The 16,777-nt window shown below is 37.8% G+C and overlaps 1 protein-coding gene across 1 annotated transcript in view; it reads right to left on the bottom strand.

Annotated features, from left to right (window-relative positions):
* LOC150087782 (flotillin-1-like) overlaps positions 1–16,777 on the bottom strand; it is a 109,530-nt gene that overhangs the window by 44,986 nt on the left and 47,767 nt on the right. Inside the window, exon 4 of the mRNA XM_090370416.1 lies at positions 13,830–13,973. Within this exon, the coding sequence (XP_090226542.1) occupies positions 13,830–13,973 (144 nt within the window). The remainder of the gene's footprint in view (positions 1–13,829; positions 13,974–16,777) is intronic.

Raw genomic sequence — 16,777 nt, forward strand, 5'->3', positions numbered from 1 at the left:
TTCCTCAGATTGGGTTGATGTAAGAAGTGGGGTTCCCCAAGGATCAGTATTAGGACCACTGCTGTTTTTAATTTTCATAAACAACATCGATGAAGGGATAGAGGGCGTGATGTCTAAATTTGCAGATGATGTTAAAATTGGTAGAGTAGTTAATGATCACTGTCAAGCTGAGCTTCTTCAGAGAGACCTAGATAGACTTCAGGAATGGTCAGAAAAATGGCAGCTATGCTTTAATCCAACAAAGTGTAAGATATTATACCTGGGAAACAGTAATCCCAAAATAACTTATTCACTTGGTGGAGTTCAACTAAACCCAGTACTGGAGGAAAGGGACTTGGGTGTTACGATACGGTCAGACATGAAATTCTCTGAGCATTGTAAACAGGTTGCAAGGAAGGCACATGGTGTCCTATCGATGTTCTATCGAACTTTTGCAAGTAGAGATAGGGCCGTGGTAATCCCTTTATATAAGGCTTTTGTTAGACCACACTTGGAATACTGTGTTCAAGTATGGATGTTGTTGTTGTTGTTCTGGAGGCTTAATGGCACATAAGCTGCTAAGGCTATAATGTGCCTATTCACTTATTATATTAAAACATGAGTTTTCCCTAAATCAAAAGAAAATCTGAAATCAGAAATAATTGAAAAGCCCAGTTTGCCTGAGAAAGTCAAAAAATTCAGAAATATTTGCCTTATCACCAATGAGATTTTCAAGAGTTATTGGTTTATGGAGATTAACCAGTGAGATCAAGGATGAAGTTCTGGCTTGTTTATAATAGGGGCAGCCAATAAGAATATGTTTTACTGTCAAATTATTAGAACAATGTGTACATTGTGGTGGATCATCTCCTGTGAGTAAATGAAGGTGGGTCAGATGGGTATGTCCTATTCTTGCCCTTGAAAGGACTACTTCTTCTTGTCTCGATGTACGGATACTGGAGTGCCAGATTTTTGGATCATGTTTAAACTGAAAGAGTTTATTATTAGTCTGAGAGTGCCAGAGTGCTGTCCATTGTGATATGCAAGCAGCATGAACTGTTAGTGCATAATCTGATGCTGGAACAGGGATATTGGTTAAATCAAAAGTAGTTGGATTTTTTGCAGCTTTATCGGCCAGTTCATTGCCTAAAATACCAGAATGGGATGGAATCCAGCAAAAAGTGACCAGTTGGTTGCGTTTTTTAATTTTCAGTAATAAGCTTCTGATTTCATTAAGAATAGGGTGGACTTCATCTGAGGAATTACATAACGACATGATTGAGCTGAGGGAATCAGTGTAAATAACTGATTTGAAGGAACTGTCTGAACAGAGATTTTCTAAAGCTAGTTTGATTGCATATAATTCAGCAGAAAATATACTAAATTCTGATGGAAGGGAAACTGATACAGTTGTATTCGGAAACACTGCAGCTGCTCCAACATTTGAATTAGATTTAGAGCCATCTGTATAGATTGGGGAGAAGTCAGTATATCTTTGAGTGTGAACTGCATGAATTTGTTTGACATTTGATGCTTGCAAAGTATTCTTTCTCCATTGACAGAGGTAAGTGTCACAGGTTGGAAGAGGAGGAGGAGTCCATGGTGGCTGAGTACATGTGGCTACTTGTTGTACGGAATGGACGGAAATATTCCAAACTTGCTCCAATTCAAGAAGGCGAAGACCAGCTGGCTTTACTATGCTAGGTTTGTTTCTGTATAAGATTTCAAATGGTGGGTTGAAAAGGTATGACTGAACGGGATGAGAGGCACAACTTTGTATCTTTACAGCATATTTGAGTAACAGTGTTTTCCTGCGTAAAGCTAGTGGGGGCTCGTGAGCATCAATGTAGAGACTATGTGCGGGCGACGTTCTGAATGCACCAATTGCAATTCTCAAAGCACTGTGCTGAATTGGATCAAGCCAGCGTAATACACTCTTTCTGGCAGAATCATAGACAGGAGCACCATAATCGAGACGGGATCTGATTAATGCCCTGTATAAACGAAGAAGCGAGGTACGATCTGCACCCCATGTTTGGGCAGATAAAGCTCTGAGTATGTTTAACTTTTTTAGACATGACGTCCGTACATTTTTAATATGGTCTAGGAAATTTAACTTGTTGTCAAGGATTAATCCAAGAAATCTGATGTTGCTGGTGACTGGGACAACGATGTTAGAAATTTGAAGTTCAGGATCTGGATGGAGTTTGCGTTGTCTACAGAAGTGGATGGCAACTGTTTTCTGCTGCGAGAGCCGATAGCCGTTGAGGCTTGCCCATTGTTGAATTTTATTAAGTGATATCTGAAGCTGTCTTTCAACAGACCTCATGTTTTGAGAATGACAGGAGATGGAAAGGTCATCTGCATAAAGGTAAGTCTCAACTGTATTTGGAAGCTGCTTAGTGATAGAATCTATTCTCAGAGCAAAAAGAGTGGCACTCAGTACTGATCCCTGTGGAACACCTTCTTCCTGGATGAAAGTTGTGGAAAGGGCATGTTGGTATCGAACTTGAAATGATCTAGTATGTAAGAAGTTCTCAATAAATATAGGGAGGTTGCCTCGTAGTCCTAGAAGGTAAAGATCACTAAGTATACCATACCGCCAAGTGGTATCAAAAGCCTTCTCTATGTCTATTGAAACCATTACTAGATGTTCACGTTTGACAAAAGCATTACGGACGGCAAATTCAGCCTTGACCATAAGATCTAGGCATGACCTGTTTTGACGAAAGCCATATTGACTATGGCTCATTAGCTGTTCCGACTCTATGATCCAGACGAGTCTTCTGTGGATAATTTTCTCAAGAATTTTGCTGAGGCAGCTTGAGAGAGATATGGGTCTATAGCTATTCGGGTTGGATGGATCTTTTCCAGGTTTCAGGAATGCCAAAACTGTACAGTGATGCCAAGAAGCTGGAAAAACATTTTCTAAAAATATGCGATTGTAAAAGACCAGGAGGCAGCGCAAAGCTTTGTCATCAAGATGTTGTAGCATGACATAATAAATCCCATCTGGCCCGGCAGCACCATTGCGGGCAGTTTTAATGACATGTAAAAGTTCAGAATATTGCAGAGGTTTGTTATATGGGAGAAGACGGGCAGTTTGAAAATGAATAGCATGCTTTTCTTCAGTGTTTTTAATTCTTTGGAATGAGGTAGGATAGGCTGTTGCTGCTGAAATTTCGGCAAAAGTATTTCCCAAAGCATTAGCTATATCTACTGGATTAGAGAGATCTTTCCCATTCCAAGAGAGGATTGGAGAAGGTATGGTAGGAAACTTACCAGACAGCTGTCTAATTTTTTTCCATATTATTTTGGAATCAGTATTTCTGTGAAAACTAGAGGCAAAACGGATCCAGGATTCTTTCTTTGCTTGCTTTTGTATGAAGCGTGCTTTTGCCCTTAATTTCTTATAGTTAATAAGATTGACTGTGCTCGGACATTGCCGAAACAAATTCCAAGCTTTATTTTTTGCTCTCTTTGCTGTGGTGCATTTGTCATTCCACCAGTAATTATGATGTTTTCGGCCCGGGGGATTTGATAGTGGTATTGTATTTTTAGCCACATTTAGAAGATGCGACGTGATGTAATCTGTGGCATCATCAATATGTTGGAGGCGGATTTTTTCCTCATCAAGGTCGATTGACGATTGAAATTTTGCCCAGTCTGCTCGGACAAATTTCCACTTTCTGCACGGTTGAATTGAAGGAGTCTTTGCTATCAGAAAGTTGCATACTATTGGAAAGTGGTCACTGCCCATGGGATCATTTATTACATTCCACTCTATGGTTGGGACTAGTACTGGTGAACAAATTGTGAGGTCTATTGCTGATGTGTGTCCTGCTGGGAGCTGTACGTGTGTCGGTGCACCAGTATTGAGTATACTGAAATTTAGTGCCTCTAAAAAGCTTTCAATTAGTCGGCCACGTCTATCCAATTTGGGAGAACCCCATAATGGGTGGTGCCCGTTAAAGTCCCCTAATATACAGAGAGGTGGAGGTATCTGTATAAACAGGTCTTCAAGATCTCTTAAAGAGTAAGAACGGTTTGGTGGTAGGTAGATTGAGATAAGTGTTATTGCACTATGGAGAGTTATGCGAACAGCAATAGCTTCTATTTCAGTTTGGATTGGGATATGTCTAGTTGGGATCTTCGAGTTTACTAGGATTGCTACCACACCATGGGCAGCATTAGCGGTATTTCGATCTCTTCGATAAAGGCAATAGTTCTTTATCGAAGGAGAAATTTGTGAGGTCAGGTAAGTTTCCTGTAGACAGAAGGCAGCTGGAGAATATCGGTTAATTAAGTATTGAATATCGTCAGTGTTGCAACGAAAACCTCTGCAATTCCATTGTAAGATACTGTGGTTCATTTAGGTTTAGTTGAGGATGATTCATCAGACTGTTTTTTGTTTGAGCACTTTTTCCGGTCTTTTTTTGGGAAGCTGGGGCGCCCAGTATCCATAGTGTCATTTGCATGAAGTTCTAGTATGGGTTCCTCAAGATCTGAGTGTACATCTACTTCCATACTATTGGTGGATGATTCAGGTTTCTTGTTGTCTTTGGTAGTTTTTAATTTTTCTTTATCATGCGAGACTGTCCGAGTATCAGTTGGGATGCTGATTGGAGTGTTGGTCGATTCACTGGTTTTAGTTTGATGTGTGTCTTTTCCTGAATTAGATAGTGTATTTTTAACCCAATTAGCCATAGATGTGCTGGGGGGTATTGATACATCTGTTTGTACTGCTGTTGAAATAAAGCTTCGAGTGTGAGACGCATATGAACGACTGGGCATGGTCAACATAACCTGTCTGCGTGCCTCAGGGTATGTGACTTTGTGTTCAATTTTATATTTTTGAATTTTCTTCCCTGTTTTCCACATTTCACAGGATTTTGAAAATGCTGGGTGACTTTCTTTGCAGTTAGGGCAAATGGGACTTGATGCTGAACAGTCTGCTTGTGTATGTTCCTTGGAACCACAAATAGGACAAATAGCTTCTCCTCTGCATGCTTGTTGGGAATGTCCATATTTTTGGCATTTAAAACAACGAATCGGGTTAGGAATATAAGCCCGAATTCGGCAGTTTAAATAGCCAGCTTTTACTGAGGATGGCAAATCTGGGGTACTGAAGGTTAAAATGATTGACCTAGTTGGGACGAGATTTCCATCTTTTTTGGTCATTATGCGTTTGGCGTTGGTTACTTTTTGATTACTCAGTTCTTTAACTAATTCCTCTTCTGATATTGTAAGTAGGTCCCATTCGGTTATAACGCCTTTCGAGGAATTTAAGGTGTTGTGCGGAGTAATAGATACTGGCAGGCCACCGAATGTCGTTGTTTTGAGCAGCCACTCGGAATGTTTGGAGTTGGCTGTTTCAATTAATAGGTCTCCAGATTGCAGTCGTTTAACCATTTTTGGTGTTCCAGCAATCGATTCCAGAAATCTTTGGAGGACGAATGGTGATAATTTGCCTACAGGTTGGTTGGAGAGAGAGTGTATCACCAGAAAGTTTGGCATTTCATTGCACTGAACTTCTCTTCGGAGCCTTTTTGCTTGGTTCACGTCTTCATCATTAGGTTTGTCTAGCCTTGAGTTTGAAGGCTCTAGAGGTGGATATTCATTTTTATCCATCGTTGCTCCTTTTAGCCCTGGGGGATAACTTTTCCCCCAGATTACCGGCCCCGCCACGGGGAGGCAGGAGCAGTGCCGCTCGGAGGCCAAGCGGTTGAAGTGTTAGTTGGTTAATAAAACAAGAAATATAGGAAAAAGAAAGGTGTGTTTCCTTTCTGTGTTCTAACTTGTGGTTTTCAAGTATAGAACTAGTTATAAAAGAAAGGCTTTTGCTAGAAACGTAGGAACTTAAAAGGAAATAACTTCAATCACTTTAGAAGAGCGCTCTATATATCACCAGAATATCGCTTGGCCTCGAAATACGCTTGGCACCCGGGGCCTCAAGTATGGAGAGTGCACCTACAGAAAGACATTGAGCTTCTTGAAAGTGTGCAAAGACGGGTAACTTGCCTGTTGAGGTTGGCAAAAGGGCGTCCTTATGAAGAAAGACTTCGAATATGTAGGTTGCAGAGTTTGGAAACTAGACACCTTAGAGGTGATTTGATTGAGGTGTTTAAGGCTCTGAGAGGCATCAGTAAAATGAATGAGGACGAAATTTTCAAGATTATAAATGATGCTAGAACTAGGGGACATAAATTCAAGTTACGGGAGGAAATATTTAGATTGGACTGCAGGAAGTTTTATTTTAGCCAGCGAGTTATAAATTACTGGAATAAGTTGCCTACATGGGTGGTAGAGGCTGACAGTTTGGGGAAATTCAAAGGTCATCTGGATAGTACCTTTGGGTGAGGGAAGCACATAGGGTGATAGGTTTAATTTCCTTTTCTTTTATTATTATTTATTTATTATTATTTTTTTGATCATTGTTTTATTTGGGTTTTTCTTCTTTTTTTTTTTTTTTTGGCTGGTGCAGCATAAGCCATAGGCTTTCTTGCACCATGCGGCCATTACTAATGCTAATACTAATATCAGTTCAATTACAGAATAAAAAGATGATATAAAGTATAAATTAAATGTGGCACACCTCTGTGTAAGAAAGAAAGAAAGAACAGAATGCTAACAGAATCAAAGAACATCTTGAAATTAAGGCTGTGCAGGGTTTCTTGCTCTACTGAACAATAAAAGGAAGCAGTGATATGTTTATTATACTAAAAGAAAATGTGCAATTAAAAGAAAATGGCATATAAAAGGAAAGAAAGCTTTGAAGTTGAAAGAAGAATAAAGGAATTTATTCCTATAAGAATTGTTTTGGTAAATAATTAAGCAGATTCAGAAAGTAGTCCAAACAAAAGAAAATGGGTACAAAATCAAAACATTTTGTATATCATATAAACCTTATATTAGAATAAGGTTTACTGTGAACAGTTTCAAAATTTCAGGACTGTATACACCATCCTAAAAAACAAATCAGTCTAATTCACCCAAATTATTTTCTAATCACAATGTGAGTATCCTCTCTGCTCACAGCTATGCATACTCAAATCAGAAAAACAAAGTTTTTCAAAGTTCTTCTCATCAACTTTCCTGTGATCTGCTAAGAGTTTCAGCCAAACTGAAATCCAGACTGGATATGTCTGAAACCCAGACTAGATATCCAGACTAGACTAGATGTGTCACCCCCACAAACCTCATGGTTTATGGGGGTGATTTTCTTGAAAATACCCGTGAAAAATTCAGTCAGGATTTTCGCTCACAAAACATTTTAACATAAAAGTATGTTCCAGTACTGTATTAATACTAAAGTCACTGATTCTGTCATGTGTACATCAGGGAGAAATCTCTAAGTTATGTCTTACTAGACACAGTATTCCACATTTTGACCAATGGCCTAAGGTGTACTCTGTATGCAGGAACGAAATTTAAAGATGGAAAGAAATCTAAAAGCCTTTTCATCATGTATGCAGAGTACACATGATGAAATAATAGTACCCCTGAACTATTATTATAATTTTCCAGCTGTAAATCTACATTTTTGTTGGCAAGAATGGTCATACACAAATAGTCTGCAGCATTTGATTTTATACATAAAACAAAAAAGAACTCTGATGGCAAATGAGATTTAATTTGTTTTCGTAACTTTACAAGTTCACCAGCAGTGACATTCACAGTTGGAATTCTTTCAGGCAACAGTATGAAACCTGCCATGAAATGTAAATAAAAATAAGATTATGCAACAAACTGATTCACTGGTAGATGAACTCACAAGACAATAAAACCACATGGGAAAGTGATGATTAGTAGGGACTTCTAGGCCAATGAAAGCACAGCTATGGCAAAGAGTTTCCTCATAACCAAAAATTACCAAGAAAGATTAGATTCAGTGAATGATCAAGTGTGAACTACAAGTAATCAAAGCAACCAGCTAGGACCTGGAAAACAGTGTTCCAAAAAGTTAACTGTTCTGCACTCTAAGAATAACACAGCAGTTCTATAATTCTGTCATTTTATTTTAACATTATTCGTATTTTTAATTATAAAAATTAATGATTATCTACAGATTTGAGGCATATTACTGTGTTAGGTACATGATCATGGGGAAAACTTTGTGTTCTCTCAAATGATCAATGCCAAGAACTTTTCATTACAGCTTGGGCTTATGTCCAACTTAAAAACAAATACTGTGTCCACGGTTCCACCTAGTCATTAAAAACAGCTGCCATCAGCAAGCAGATGGCTTCTATTAGCAAATGCATGGAATAGAGAAAATAATATAGTTTGCCTAAGTGAACAGCTTAGTATGGAAAAAACTTCCATTCAAACACAACCATTATATGCTAAAGTTGTGTTTTTGTATCGTTGTGAGTATTCATAACAAGCACAGAGTTCTTGGTGTTGTTCTTTTATGGAAACAAAGTTCTCTGTGATAGTGTACTTAAAACAGTAATGTGCCTGAAATCAGCAAGATAATCATTTTGTAATTAAAAATATGAACAATGTTAAAGTAAACTGACAGAATTAGAATTGCTTTGTTATTTTTTGCCTCTGTTTTGTCTTGTCTTTATCCCCTGAATTTCCATATCATTATACTGCAAAGGATTAGCGCAGCCTGAATCTATGGAGGAATGCACACATAATTGTTGTTGTGTTTAATAATAACTCATTAATATTCACAGTAAAATGTCTGGCAGAAGCAGGCCAAAATGGCATCAGAAATTCCAAAAAGAAAATGTCATCAGAAATTTGGACAATGCACAAAGTAAAACAAAAAGAATAACTGGTTACTGCATTAAATATATAAGAATATTTCCATCTTCCTTTTTATAGCCTTGCTTTTAGTTTATTTTTGACAAACTTCACAAAAAAAAAATGTCAAATTTAATGTTTACCAAGAGAAGAAATATGTTTTAATTTAAATAGTTTTAAATATTATATATATGTTTTAACTTGCTTTAGGTAAAGTTAGAAACTATGACATAATATCAAAATTCAGTGATAAACATTTTAATGTAAATAAAGCAAGATAATATTTTCAAGGCTCAACTGGTTCTACTTTGCAAAAAAAATTAATATAACATAAATCACAAGTTAGATGATTTTTATAGTTAAGCCTTAAAGTACTGTATATTTTTTCATAATCAATTTATAGCAAAAGCTTAATTCGTCCAGAAACTCACCTCTTGATCCGTATTTATAACTTTTTGAAATTCGTGAGAAGGTAAAAGTGAAAGGTTTAAAATTACATTCTTAGTTAATAACTAAGATTATGCTCAGAGGAAGAAGAAGTGCACCTGTTTTTTTTCCATGGTTGTCATCAATAAATCATTGTGTAAACGAGAAGAACTAAAAACTGGTGGTCAAAAGCCAAGAGTCTAAACGAAAGACTTTCATTATGTTCATCATCAGTTGGCTGAGTAGTGCAGTGCGAAGGTAAGATTTTTAAAGTAATTATAGCTCTCATGATGCATCACATTTAAACATGTGGGAATTTAAAATGTGCAACGCTCCATACTGTTAAGACACTGGCTAGTAATCTTGTGTTTAATATTTCCGGTGACGTATTATACCGAAACCACTATTTCTAAGGCTTCATATTGGAGTATCCTATAATTGGAATTTAATTTAATTTGGGTAATAGCAGAATCATGGGTTATGATTGTGTAACTGTACATGATATGCAAGTTCAGTGCTTGACTGGTTGGTCTTAAAACTATTGTGATGGTAGTATGCCCTTGTATTCGCTGAATTTAGATGATCCATGTTTCGTTGTGGTGCTACCTATGTAACAGGCATTGCAATCTGGTTGACATTTAATGAGATATATTACATTGTTAATGTCTTGTATTTTGTATTTGTAAGTCTCCTTATACTAAAGAAGCTTCTCAGTTTATTGTTAGAAGGAAATATTAACATAATGTTTATGCCTACAAAAACGTTACGTAGCATAATCTTGGTGCACTGTGTATAGTCTTTACTGATGCTATTGCTGTGAGGATTTTTGACGTTATTTTTTATTGCTGATATGGTGTTCTGAATCAACTGCTTGGGGTACTTCCTGGCTGCAAACGTTTTTGTCAAGTACTGTAGTTCTGTTGTTAAGTCTTCTTGCGAATGACTATATTTTATGGCATTGTATATCTGGTTGTACAATACAGATTTCTTGGTATTATATGGATGGTGGGAATGAAAATGTAAACATTTCTCTGTGTGTTTTCTTCCTGTATATTTTGGTTCTGAGTCTGTTGTCACTTTTGTATATGGTTAGATTAAGAAAATTAATGCTATTGTCTTCTAATTCTAAGGCGTATTTAAGCCTATTGTGTACAGAATTAAACTTGGTTAGGAGGTTCCCAATAACATTTTTATTATTGATTAGTATTATGTCATCTGCATACGGTATAAAAAGTTTGATTCCAGACGGGAACGGTTAGAGTATCTGACTTTTAATGCTTGCCAAATATATTTCGGAAAGGGGACAGAAATGCCCAATCCCATTGGAAGTCCATAAATCTGTTCATAAGTATCATCGATAAACCGAAAATGTCTTGCCCTAATTAAAATAGAAGTCAGTTCTAAGATACTACTGATGCTAAGGGTGGAGCAATTTTTTAGTGTAGTGTCCATTGTTAACAGATTGCATGGTTTCAGCAGCATGTAATCTACACTTATGTTGGTGTAGCATCATATGGTGAAACAATGCCATATGATGTGAGCATGTCAATGTCTGAAATGGTAACATTGTTGATAAGCTCGAACACTTGAGTGGTATTATATACCCTGAATTCCAAAAACCCCATTAGTGGGGAAATTATCTTGACAAGAAAAGACGATAGATTAGCAAAAGTTGATTTCTTATATAAGACAAAAAAAAGGTCCCAATGGGTAACCTGTTTTGTGTAGTAGTAGTAGTGGCGTGTGATGCAAGAAAGCAAATGTATGAGCTTATGCAGCATCAGCCAAAAAAAAAAAAAAAAAATCACACCATTCCCTCCAAATGCCTGTCCAGTTCCTCCTTAAATTTATTCAACCTATCAACTTCCACAACGACAGATGGAATTTTGTTCCAGCAATTAACTAACCCCCTGGCTAAACTCAAATTTCCACACATCTATTCTACATCTGTCTTTTCTTAATTTGAATTTATGCCCCCTTAGGTTCGTAATCTGAACAAGTGGAAGGATCCCATCAGAATTCAGCGTGCTCAACCCGTTCAAGGCCTTATATACCTCAATCAGATCACCGCGCAGGTGCCTAGTCTCCAGCCACTGCAATTTGCAGAACTTAAGCCTCTCTTGGTAAGAGGATCCCTTCATTCCCCTCACCAATCTTGTTGCCCTTCTCTGTACACGCTCAAGTAAATCTACATCCTTCCTAAAATGAGGCCTCCAGACCTGTACGCAGTACTCAAGGCGTGGCCTGACCATTGCCTTATACAGAGGGATAATCACCTCCTTTTCCCTGCTAGCAAAATTCCTATATATCATTGACAAAACCCCATGACCTGCCCATCGTGTAGTTTAACGATGCCGAACATGTGGTAGATGTTACTCCTAATACCTATATTTTGTAGCATGTGTAAATTAATCTCTTTGTTTGTTCTGAAATTGTGTATGTATTATCTACCTGGTATGTATTATCATCTGAAAGAACCTGTCGAATCTTCTCTATATACACGTGTGCTTATCTAAAATTACAGTTGTATCTCCTTTGTCAGCTTTTTGAATGACAATGTCGTCTTTCCTCCGAAATTTATCTAAATCCTTTAACTGTTGTTCACTAAGGTTAGAACGTGTTCTGATGTGCAAGTTAATAATCGTGTTTGATGTATCAACCTGTGTTTTTCATGGATTTCTAATTTTATCTGTAACTCAATTATACTATCTTGAATGTATCAAGTATCATTAATAGCGAAATTGAAGCTGTATTCGAGCCCGGACAGTTCTGTAGAAGTAAATGGATTTGATGAAAGTTTTATGACTGAAGATGCATGGGAGGGGGGGTGTCGCTATACCAAAGGAGTTCCATTTCTTAATATGTCATTCCCACTATCCATATAACACATGCTGTTCAAGTCTGTGAATTCAGACCAAGCTTCCGGTGACACATTCCTTTTTAGTCAGAACTTCTGATAATGTATTTCATGTAGCAGTCTATACTTGCCCCGAAATAAATAAATAAATAAATAAATTTTTCTGTTTATACTCCGGCACGACAACCAAGTCAGTAGAGTTTACAATAAATCGTCAATACAAATATTTATCGTATTTAGTAGTCACGGGTTTGAACCCCGGTCCACTCAAGGAACGCGTGCTATGCACTCTCGCTCCTGACCACTGGGCTACGTCAGGCCTTAATCATTTCCCAACCCAAGCTTGTGTTTAACAATTGCTAATGAGGTCTGTTTTACAATATGAGGGTATTTCCAACGTGTTGCTGGTGCATACGTGGATAAATTTTGGAATAATGTCATTTATAAGACATTTTTCAAGAAACACAATGTGTAATTTACTAACAAAGTACTTGATAAGGATTTTGGAGTATTCGTGCTTCCGGTTTATTGTATCTGCATCCATCTGGGCAAACTATAATTAGAAATTGGAAAAGGATAGCAGGAATGGTAGAGGTGCTATAATTATCGTTAAAATATTTTTGGGAATTGAGAGTTAGAAGATTTTTTATAGTTCAGCCTTAAAGTACTGTATATTTTTTCACAATCAATTTATAGCGAAAGCTTAATTCATCCAGTACTTATCTCCTGATCCGTATTTATAATATTTTGAAGGTCGTGAGAATGTAAAAGTGAAAGATTTAAAATGACATTAATAATTAATAACTAAGATTATGCCCAGAGGAAGAAGTGCACCTGTTTTTTCCACAGTTGTCATCCATAAATCACTGTGTAAACAAGAAGAACTAAAAACCAGTGGTTAAAAGCCAAGAGTCTAAACGGAGGACTTTCAGTATGTTCATTGTCAGTTGGCTGAGTAGTGCAGTGTGAAGGTAAGATTCATGAAGTAATTCTATCTCCCATGATGTGTCACGTTTAAACACGCGGGAATTTAAATTGCACGAGGCTCCATATTGTTGAGAGACTGGCTAGTAATCTTGTGTTTAATATTTCCAGTGACATATTATGCCGAAACCACTCTATTGCTAGGGCTTCATATTGGAGTATCTATAATTGGAATTTAATTTAATTAGGTAATAGTGGAATCAATCAATGGGTTATGATTGTGTAACTGTACATGTTGTGCGAGTTCAGTTCTTGACTGGTTGGTCCTAAAACTATTGTAATGGTAGTATGGTGTGTTCTGAATCAACTGCTTGGGGTACTTCCTGGCTGTAAACATTTTTGTCAAGTATTGTAGTTGTTAAGTCTTCTTGTGAATGACTATATTTTATGGTGTTGTATATCGGGTTGTACAATACAGATTTCTTGGTGTTATATGGATGGTGGGAATAAAAATGTAAACATTTCCCTGTGTGTTTCTTCCTGTATATTTTTAGTTCTTCTCATTTACACAGTGATTTATGGAAGAGAACCTGGGGAAAAAGAGGTGCACTTCTTCCTCTGAGCATAATCTTAGTTATTTACTATTAATGTAAATTTAAGAGGCAAGTACAGGACAAATTAAGCTTTTGCTATAAATTGATTATCATAAATCACAAAGCAACCAAAGATTGAAATCAGGTCCTTTAATATATATGTTTGCCATTATAATAAAAAATATTTACATCATTAAGTGAAAAGTATCAGCAATTTATCAGAGTCTCATAAAAAAAAAATTGTTAAATGTTGCATTAAGCAATGGTGTTTATCAATATCCACACATAATACTCACCTCAACTGACATTGTGCCCATAATTGCTCGTTGGTGTCCTTCAAGTGTTTCTCTAGAAATGTGCATTATTTCATCTTCTGATTTACCAAGAAATTGTTCACATGCAGCTCTAAGCATTTCAGCATTTTGGCCTTGAATTTTTACCTAAAAGAATAATGCTCATATTACTCGACCATAAGCAATAATCTCGTGTTATGATTCAAATAAACTGCCTGCAGCAACAAACTGAATTACTGATAATGGTCCTACAAAACAGATAGCTCACTTTTATAAAATTAGCAGTTGGGCCAGATCACTGTACAAACTGGAGCAGTGTTGCATTACTGCTATGAATAAAGGGATGGTGGAGTGGGAGAAGACAGAGTAGTTATCAATCGCTCTTAGATTAATGCTATTTGTGTCTCCACAGTTCAGTGCTGGTCCTATTGTTGTTTTCAATGATAGTGATGAAGGCATACCAGGTTTAACGTCCAAGTTTTCATGATATAAAAGTAGCAGTAATCCCAGAATAACATATCAGTTATGTGATACCACACTTGAATAGTGGAGAATGATAAAGATCTGGGATAGCTCATGGGGTTTTGGCAATGATAAATAGGAATTTTGCCAGTAGGGAAAAGGATTATCACATTATATAAGGCATTAGGCCACACCTTGAGTAATGAATACAAGTCTGAAAGCCTCATTTTAAGAAGGATGTGGATTTTCTGGAATGGGTGCAGAGAGGTTGCCCTTGGTCCTTGTGGTTGCCACAGACATTCTCTCAGATATGCCAGACAAGCTGTACTTGCTACCTGGGAGTCTAAAACGCTGATGGAACTGATATTCGGGTGACACTCAATTCAAGTGGACACAAGTTCGGCAAAGTCCGGATGGTTTGTGACAGCCAAATCCTCTGCTTGCACCTTCATGATGGTGGGACTGTTAGTAATACTGGGTATAACCTCCGTGCACAAGTACATGGTGGGTGACCACCCAGTGGTGAACCAATGTAAGCAGGGGTCGAAGTGTGGCACACACACCAAAAGGAGGAATGTCGCCCCTCTATGTTACCAGGCAGTACTAGATGGTAGGTGACTCATCAACCGGTGCAATACCACCACTTTGCTTATTGGAGGCTTGAAGTGGTGGTTTGTTTGTTATTTGGTTTTTAGGAGCATTAGCAACTAAGGCCATATTGCTCCGGGAATATGCAGTAGTCATTCCCTGACCTTTCCGCATCCTCCGTATTTGGTGATCATGGGCTCGAACCCCGGTCTAATCAAGAAGCATGTGCTACCTACTGCTGCTCCTGCTCATCTGGCTACAGGGGCGCATTTGAAGTGGCGGAACCCATGTTTAGTCTCTAGAGCTAAGTTCCGGTCAACCCTTCCCCATCTCTTCCATCATGCAGTATGATTGATGACTTTTGAGGTTATGATGAACGTTGTGGCGAGATTCAATATTCCTTACATTTCGAGGGTACAGCTCTAAAATGGTGTTCACAGGCTGGCCGCTAGTTAGTACACCGGACCGAACCTATTAGTAACTCTCTAGGAGGCTTCCGGATCAGCTAGTGTATAATCTTGCTACCTCTACTCTGCCAGATAGTGATTGGAGGGAGTCCGAGTAGTGTGTATGCGGGGGGCATTGTCGAGGCCACGTCATGCCAAGGATCTGGGTATATTCTTACCATGTGTACGCCATATCCAAAAATTTCATTACTTCATACAGCATGTCTCACCCACTTTTTCTTACCATTGAATACACCATGAATTGTCAAACTAATAGAGCAAGCTTATCTGCGAAAACATCTAAACCTCCCAAACATTTCCTAATTCACTTCACAAATATACGTGGTCTCAATTCTAATCTCAACGATGTCCATTTCCACTTGCAGTCTGCCAAACCCCATTTACTTTTTCTGACAGAATCTCAGTTATCGGTTGATTCAACTTCTGCTCATCTCAGATGCCCAAATTATTTGCTATATGACTCCTTCGCCTCAAAGGTGGTACTTGTGCATATGTCCATTCTGATATTCCCTGTCAGAGACTTGGCAATTTGGAATCTCCTCTCTTTGATCTTCTCTGGCTTAAAATCTCTCTACTCCATTCTGTGAAATTCATATGTTGCCTCTATCATTCTCCCAACTACACAAATCACTTGGAGCTTTTTGACTTCCTCTCTTTGCAACTTGACTTTCTCCAGTCCAACTTTCCTAACAGTGAGGTAATTTTCCTTGGTGATTTTAATGTTCACAACTCCAGCTGGCTTCCGTTTTCTAGTCACATCGACCCAGCTGGTCGAGATGCTGAGGCTTTTGCAATTACTAAAGACCTTACACAGATTGTTCATTTACCTACAAGAATACCGGACAATTCTAATCATACAGCCAACACGCTTGATATTTTTCTCACAAACAACCCTTCTAAGTACACGGTTGAAGTGATAGGTCCTTTAGGCATTTCAGATCACAACTTGGTGATTGTCTTTTCTCCAATAGAGCTTTTATCTCACGGCTATTCCCAACCTCGTGTTGTTTGGCATTACAAGAATGCAAAATGGAATGACCTGCGAGATTTCTTTTCTTCTTTTCCTTGTTGGATTACTATTTAAAAACTTCAGATGTCAACGTTTGTTCAGATCGTGTCAGTGAAATTATTCTTGCAGGAATGGAATCCTTTATCTTACCCTCTACTTTAAAATCTCGTCCTTTATCTAAACCTTGGTTTTCCAATAAATGTGCTAAGGCTGTTCAAGAGAAGAATGTTGCACATCATAATTGGCTTGTTTCTAATTCTTCAGTTTCATTTTCTGCCTACACCAAAGCTCGCAACAATTGTAAAGCAGTTATTAATCAGTCCAAACTAGAGTTTGAACAGGCTAAGAATAGAAAACTTGCTTCTTGCCCTAATGGTAGCCGAGCATTCTGGTCTCTTGCCAAAGCTATTGGCCGCAACTTTTGC

The sequence above is a fragment of the Mastigoproctus giganteus genome, chromosome 3, assembly GCF_048544385.1.
Source record: "Mastigoproctus giganteus isolate SK-2022 chromosome 3, ASM4854438v1, whole genome shotgun sequence".
Taxonomy (NCBI): Eukaryota; Metazoa; Arthropoda; class Arachnida; order Uropygi; family Thelyphonidae; genus Mastigoproctus; species Mastigoproctus giganteus.